This window comes from Amblyraja radiata, chromosome 8, assembly GCF_010909765.2.
Source record: "Amblyraja radiata isolate CabotCenter1 chromosome 8, sAmbRad1.1.pri, whole genome shotgun sequence".
Classification (NCBI taxonomy): Eukaryota; Metazoa; Chordata; class Chondrichthyes; order Rajiformes; family Rajidae; genus Amblyraja; species Amblyraja radiata.
The window spans coordinates 3,000,314-3,008,466 of record NC_045963.1 but is presented as its reverse complement, the minus strand read 5'-3'; the positions used below and the strand labels follow the sequence as shown (position 1 = coordinate 3,008,466).

The following is an 8,153-nucleotide window of genomic DNA, read 5'->3' as shown; positions in this document are numbered from 1 at the left end:
CTGAACTTTCCAACCCACCCTCCACATAGCACGTTCTCCTCGTTTCCTTCAATCCAGGAAGGTTGTTTAGATAGGAATGTAATGACTGTCTCAGATTGTTGACCACACAACTTGTAAATCGTGTAAATCAATATCAAATTTGAATGGGTGTGACTCAGGCAAATGCCAGGGATTTGATAAATGACAGGGTTGTTCCAGGCATTCTTGCATTTTCAAGGCTGGTGCTGTATTAAGTCAATAATTTAAATAGATACAATTGTGGATGTGTGCAGACTGCACTATGCTGTGGCTTACTGCTGACATATTTGACGGATACATTTATTTATTAATCTAATTGAAATGAATACGCAGGTCTGTACACACACAGTAGCTCAGCTGGAGAGAGTGTTTATCACGAATGACCCATGACCTGGGCATACGTGGTTGTAATACCGAACTCGCTTATTGTGGGAGGAAATGTTTTGATACACCCATATCCTGTATATAGCTTTACTCAGATAGGCACAAACACAAAATAGAACAGCATGTAGATCAGTGGTGAATCTATTGGACAAGTTGGTTTATGGAAGGCTTTTACAGTGCAAACCCAGAGTGTTTCAGAGATTCATTGTACCTACAGCATTTTTATATTCTCATGCCACAATGGTTATGTGGATTTGAAATGTCATTATTGATCAATGTCTTTCATCTTTTTCTTTCAACCTTTCATCTTTGTCTTTCCACAAAGATAGTTTCCCGTTATTTACCAAAAATGTATGGAGAATTGATGGGGTTAGTTTATTTTTTAAAAAAGGCAATTCATTGCTGGGTACACTGGAGCAGCTATAATCTCAAGGTTGCTGCGGATAAATGCGAAACAGAACTTCGAACAACTATTCCCCCTCAAGAGATAAGGGTGCCTGCTTTTCAGCAGAGTGTATTAGTTTCAGCTATTTTAATTAAGCTGTGCTGTGAAGGATAAATACATTGACACGTCTATTTATCACCTTCCTAACATCCTATGTTGGCCATTTTTCCCATTATGCTTCCCCAGTATGTGGGCTCTAGGGTTAAACAGACTATGCCCTACTCATCTTTCTTATAATTTCCAAATCTCTGGCAACAGTATCTGAGATATAATAACACGTTGCTCCCACGGCATGGTTTTATTAAAACATTTACCATAATGCCATCCGACACTTTTCCCACTGACCACCCTAAATATTCTTGAGGAATTTCTGAATAACATTTGTTTTGTTGAAATTGCCGCATGTAATGCAGAACGAAACAGAATCTTCAATTTCATTCCACACAAAATTGAATCTCTGGTGAGAATAATTGCTGAAAGCGCTCTCCATCTGGCAGCCACTGTCGAACAAATCCTTTTAAAATTTGCCTTCCCTGTGCGGTGGCAGGTAGTTTCACTGATACAGGTGAATAGTTACATGGATTTTAGACAGGTAAACGGAACTACATTTCCCAGTGTCCACTCTGAATACTGCTGCACCTTAAGCCATAGCCATTCATTTGAGGTGGATAGAAAACAAGGCACCAATTGTAAGGGAGCAAAGAGCTGATGAATACATCAGCTCGACAGCTTCGATGGCAAACTGGCTTGTGAATGAAGCGCCAAAACTCATCATATTAGTAAGTCGTATTTAAATTGTTAAATTATCAAATATAAATCTTTGGTATAAAGTTGATGCAATAACATTGTATGTTTCAAACATGCTGTTTTCGATAACGAGGTCTAATCCCGCACACTCTTTTATTATCATTTAGTTATCATGACAAAGTAACCGCTCAGGTCAATTTGGCAAACCAATTTCAAATAGATTATAAAGAAACAAACCTAACTGTTACAAAATCCAGACAAATTACCGAAAAATACGAACTGTGTATTTCTGACTTACTGGACGTCAAATATATTGTTGGCATTTCTTTTGTATAACAATACTTTGTATAATTTGAGGATGTTGGTTCACTTGTTCATGTGTGCATTTGATACATTTTTGCATAATTGATTTGAAATTGTTCTTACTGTGATTATTTAAAAAAAAATAATTTCAATTATTTTTCATCTCTCACAGCAAACCAATTAAAACAAATAAGAAGAATCCACTGATAATCACAATTGTATGTCATTATTTTTAAGTGTGTGAAACAAAACGTGTTTTTTTTTGTTGCAGCTGTTATGGTTGGGAATCAATACTTTTCTTTTTGGCAACACTTTCTATCAGTATGAACATGGGGAAGCTTATATTTATACCCGTGCACTACTTGGAGTAAGTGAGATGTTGCTGGAATTTCATATCTTTTATCTTAAAACTACATTCTCTTTCTTGGTTAACTAAAAGTTTCAATTTGATTTGATTTTATTAGTCAGCGCTCGCTTGGTCAAGAGCATCTGCAACGTGTCTCAACTTTAACTGCCTCCTGATTCTGCTGCCCATCAGTCGAAATCTCATTTCATTCCTGAGAGGATCGTGCAGTGTACGTGCTATTTCATTCACCTATCCTGGGGTTAGCACGACTTGTGATGGCTTTTTTATATGTCACTTTCGGGCGGCACGGTGGCGTAGCGGTAGAGTTGCTTGCTGCATTACAGCAGAGCTTGCTGGTGCTGTCTGTACGGAGTCTGTACGTTCTCTCCGTGATCGAGATCTTCGGATTCCTCCCACCCAAAACCTATTGGCTTGGTGCAAAATGTAAAATTGTCCCAAGTGTGTGTAGGGTAGTGTTAGTGCTAGTCTGTGCGGATTCGGTGTATCCTCGCTGTATCTCTAAACTTTACCTAGCATTTGCCAGATAAAGTAAATGTTATGATTAAATTAATGTGTCAGATTATCTGCAGCGATCGGTTTGTGCGTACCTATGTGAGAAATTATCTCTCAACACCTGTAGGTTGGGAGATAATTGGTTGCAATTGAAAAAACCCCCATTAAATCCAAACTGTACACATGAATTGGTCTCAGGGGGGAAATTCATGGTTAACAGCACCACAAGGTAAAATGTATAAGTTAATAGACAGGCAGGACATTGGTAAAAACAAAGAACTCACATTGAAATAATATCTTTCATATTATGAATGGGTTGAAATACTATCAAAGCGCAGGTTTTGTTTCATGTATTTAAGTGTGGCTGCCATCACACAGATGCAGGCAATCATGCTTCTGTAAGGCTTGAATTAGTTCCAATAGCAACAGTGAAGGGCCTGTCCCACTTGGAAGTCATCTGCACGTCACGCAGGTGGCGCGCAAAGATTTTGTGAATCCCAAAATCACTGCCTACGTCACCACGCACCATGCGCACGTAATGCACGCCATGCGCGTTTAATGTACGCCATGCGCGTGTAATGCACGCCGTGCGCACATCACATGCGCGTCACGACGCGTGCGTCGTGCGTCGTGACGCAAAATTATGTTGCATAAATGACGCCCAAGTGGGACATGCCCTTCAGGATGCATTGGAGACCAGTGTTAAAACACGAGCTTTGAAGGCAGTTCTGCCCGAGGCAGTGAAGCGCTTGGGAGATGCTGACTGAGTGACTGCACAACATTTTCTGGTGGCATTAACATTTTCCTTGCAGCTATCAAACAAAGTTGGAAATTAACTGAAAACTTGAGACAGTTTAATGAACTGGAGTCCGATCAAAGTGAAGTGGTTAAAGTCAAGTGGCTAGACAAGTGAAATCTAGCGTATTTGGAGAGCACTCCGCAAAACTGACTGTCATTTTAGCATCGGAGCAAGTGGGTAATAAAAGAAAATATATCTCCTAGTTGGTAATAATTGTTTATCTTGTCCATCTGACCCACGGTTGCCTTATGAACAATTCCTGCAAGGTACGTGCTGGATGCCGTCATGTTATACCATGTAATATTCATAGTTGATAGGTGGTAAGTTATTTCCTTTTTAAGAAAAGTATAAGGTAGATAAAGAAATTGTAGATCCACACGTCTACTTCTTGATGTGAAGAAGCTACTAGTTTTTTATTAGGGTGAGAGTGGCTGTGCTCTTAGACAAATTTTATCTGATCTGAGAGTCATTTATTTTTTACAAAGTTAACACAATTTTTGACTAATTTATTAATGTAAGTTCATATGTGATAGGATCAGAATTAGACCATTCAGCCCATCATGTCTACTCCGCCATTCGATCATGGCTGATCTATCTTCCCCTCTCACTCCCACTCTCCAGCCTTCTCCCCATAACCCCTGACACCTGTACTAATCAGGAATCAATCTCTGCCTTAAAAGTATCTGTTCCTAGACTCCCACTAGTGAAAACAACCTCTCCACATCCACTCTATTCAGGCCTTTCACTAGTTTAGTTTAGAGATATAACACGGAAACAGGCCCTTCGCCCCATCTAGTCCATGCCAACCAGCAATCACCGCATACTAACACTATCCTACACACTAGGGACAATTTACAATTATACCAAGCCAATTAACCTACAAACCTGTGCGTCTTTGGAATGTGGGTGGACGCCGGTATCCCAGAGAAAACCCACGCAGGTCATGGGGAGAACGTGCAAACTGTGTACAGACAAGCACCTGTAGTCAGGATCGAACCTGCATCTCTGGCGCTGTAAGGCAGCAACACTACCGCCACGCCACCGTGCCGCCCTATTTGAAGTACTTATTGATATAGGCAGACAATCGATTAGAAGGTGGATCACAGAAGGTAGCGATAATACTTCCAAATTGTCACCTAGTGTTCAGGAGTTTTCTTCAGGGATTTGTACTGAATTTCAACTTATTTTAGACAATAGACAATAGGCGCAGGAGTAGGCCATTCGGCCCTTCAAGCCTGCACTGCCATTCAATGTGATCATGGCTGATCATCCCCAATCAGTACCCCGTTCCTGCCTTCTCCCCATATCCCCTGACTCCGCTATTTTCTTATAAATAATTCAGATGAGTGAACAGACCTATGCAGCCAGGTTCATTAATGACACAATTTTGTTGTACCAAGACTACAAAGAGATATTAGATTAAGTGGATGGGTATAAGTGTTAGTGATAAGCTTCAAATGAGAAAACGGTAGGCCACTTTAGTTCTAAAAGAATAGAGTATTTTCTACATAGTGAGGTGTGATGAACTCTGGAAAAACATAACAGTTCATGACTTTAATTCTAGATATCTTTTTCGTTCAATGGAGTCAAAGTGGCCCTCTAGTGATGCGTCCAAACAAGAAAATCACTCTCAGGATATGAGTGAAGAAGGTTCTATAGGTTTACACTTTAGAGAAGCGAGTAATGCAAGCAAGAACCGATGCCCACCATCTCTGGACTTCCCTGTCCATGCATTGAGAATTTACATGATGCGCAGGAAAGAACTGCAAATGCAGGTTTAAATCGAAAATAGACGCAAAATGCTGGAGTAACTCAGCGGAACAGGCAGCATCTCTGGAGAGTAGGTGACGCCACCCATTCCTTCTCTCCAGAGATGCTTCCTGTCCCGCTGAGTTACTCCAGCATTTTGGTCTACCTTCGAGAATTTAACACAGCAGTGAGCATCAAACTCTGAGATGCGGCGAAAGACTGCTGTCGCAGCTTGGAATAACCCAATGCTTAGAAACGGTGTGACTAACGTCGTCATCCAGAGGCGAATCAGTCTGGCAATATGTACCGTATTTCCCGGCAATGAAGACGTTATTTTTTATCCTAAAATAAGGCCCGAAAAATTACCTGCATATTGGAGGCCGAAGGTTCATAGGTTCATAGGCCTGTAGCAGGAGTGTCAAACTCATTTTACCTCATTTTATGTCACGGACAAAATGCGACTTCATGCCCGCTCTGGCATAGGGGAAACCATCCCGCGGGTCGGATCGGATTCCTTCGCGGATCGGATGCGGCCCGCGAGTTTGACACCCCTGGCCTATAGAAAGCGTTTCACCACGGCGAATGGAAATGGCCGCCACTACGGCGAATGGAAATGGACGCCACCACGGCGAATGTCTGTTTTTTATTTTACAAAATTTAGCTATTCAAAATGGGGGTGCGTCTTCATCGCCGGGAAATACAGTATTCCATATTTGAGTTGACAAAATTAATTGGTGTCAAGAGGACAAATAATGCAGTTTGAATGTTTGCCCTTTAAATAGCACCATTTCCAGGGAATCAGAATAAAAACTTGGATCTTCTCTGAATAAACGAGAACTGTCATTTTTTCAGGCCAATAAAGTCAGAAATTTCACTGCATTCACAGTCTGCATTTTGCACTGGTATTGGGGATTTTTTAAATTGGGAAAAAATGAACATCCCAGGCTGATGTCAGGAAGAAAAAGTTTCTGAAAGGCACTTGTACCCCAGAAAAGTCCACAAGATTGCTCTACCCCTAGTTAAACCAATTTTGAATGTTCTCATTATTTTGAGCAACATATTGCAATTGACTAATCTCTGTGTATTGTTACGTGGTTTCTTATCCCAGTGTTGTAGAAACAATGTCCGAAGACAACTGGATAGAAACATCAGATTTCATCAAATGATCGCCTACATGATAATCCTACAAGCAGGTGAGGTATTTGGCAAATAATCCACCTGTTGGTATACCAAATTTGTGTATATAAAGATATTTAGGTGTTGGTTTGTTTTGTATCTTGGAACTTGTTCTTATGGTCAATTTGTTTCACAGCTCGCTGCTTTACATTCATTGCTGTAAAACAATCACTTTTGCGGCATCATTCGTCATATTTCTGAATCTCATTTTAGTCATGGGGATGTACAGTATGGAAACAGACTGACTAAACTTGTCCATGGTAGACAACAATGCTTGAGAAACTCTGCAGGTGAGGCAGCATCTATGGGAAGAAGGAATAGGTAACGTTTCAGGTTGAGACCCTTCTTCAGACTGATGTGGGGTGGGGGGGTGGGAAGAAGAAAGGAAGAGGCGGGGACAGAAGGCTGTGGGAGCGCTGGGAAGGGGAGGGGAAGGAGGGAGAAAGCAGGAATTACCTGAAATTGGAGAAGTCAATGTTCATGCCGCTGGGGTGTAAACTACCCAAGCGAAATATGAGGTGCTGCTCCTCCAATTTGCGGTGGGACTCACTCTGGCCACGGAGGAGGCCCAGGACAGAAAGATCAGATTCAGAATAGGAGTTGAAGTGCTGAGCCACAGGGAGATCATGTTGGTTAATGCGGAGGTGTTGGGCGAAGCGATCGCCAAGCCTGCGCTTGGTCTCACCGATATAGAGCAGTTGACACCTAGAGCAGCGGATTCAATAGATGAGGTTGGAGGAGGTGCAGGTGAACCTCTGCCGCACCTGGAACGACTGCTTGGGTCCTTGGATGGAGTCAAGGGGGGAGGTAAAGCGACAAGTGTGGCATTTCCTGCGGTTGCAAGGGAAAGTACTAGGGGGGGGGTGGTTTGGGTGGGAAGGGACAAATTGACCAGGGAGTTACGGAGGGAGCGGTCTCTGCGGAAAGCCGAAAGGGGAGAAGATGGGAAGATGTGGCCAGTGGTGGGATCCCGTTGAAGGTGGCGAAAATGTCGGAGGATTATCTATTGTATGTGACGGCTGGTAGAGTGGAAGGTGAGGACCAGGGGGCCTTTGTCCTTGTTACGAGTGGGGGTATGGGGAGTGAGATCGGAGCTAAGGGATATGGAGGAGACCCTGGTGAGAGCCTCATCTATAGTCAAAGAGGGGAACCCCGTTAACTTAAACTTGTATTGGCCCCATATCTCAACCCTTCCTATGCATATATTCTTACCCCCCACCCCCTCTCCTTACTTCCTCCCCTCCCCTGAGCATTGACTGACCTTCCACTTAGCTCTCCCCTCCCCTCCTCCTCCGACTATATTCCCCGCTAGGTACACAATTCACACCTCGTCAATCCTCCAGCCACACAAGTCGCAAGTCTCTAATCCCTTTTCTCACATCTTGTGTTCATCTCTGGTCTTCATCCAACCATCTATCAACCTCCCCCCTCCCTTCCTTGACTGTGTTTTTCTACGAATCACAATGATTTGCCCTGCCCCCCCAGTCTTCTAGCTTTCTTTAACCCACTCCTGTAATCGGTCTGAATTTAAAAGTCCCGACCCGAAGCATATCATCTATCCATGTTCTCCTGGGTTGCTGCCTGACCCGTTGAGTTACTCCCGAATGTTGTGTCTATCCTATGCATATATCTGTCTAAGACATAAAAAGCTGGTGTCTCAGCGAAACAGGCAG

The 8,153-nt window shown here is 42.6% G+C and overlaps 1 protein-coding gene across 1 annotated transcript in view; it reads left to right on the top strand.

Moving 5' to 3' along the window:
* The first annotated feature begins 1,581 nt into the window (after window positions 1-1,581).
* nox3 (NADPH oxidase 3) overlaps window positions 1,582-8,153 on the top strand; it is a 53,733-nt gene continuing 47,161 nt past the window's right edge. The window contains exons 1-4 of the mRNA XM_033026356.1: window positions 1,582-1,626; window positions 2,169-2,264; window positions 2,362-2,472; window positions 6,413-6,497. Coding sequence (XP_032882247.1) covers window positions 1,582-1,626; window positions 2,169-2,264; window positions 2,362-2,472; window positions 6,413-6,497 — 337 coding nt within the window. The remainder of the gene's footprint in view (window positions 1,627-2,168; window positions 2,265-2,361; window positions 2,473-6,412; window positions 6,498-8,153) is intronic.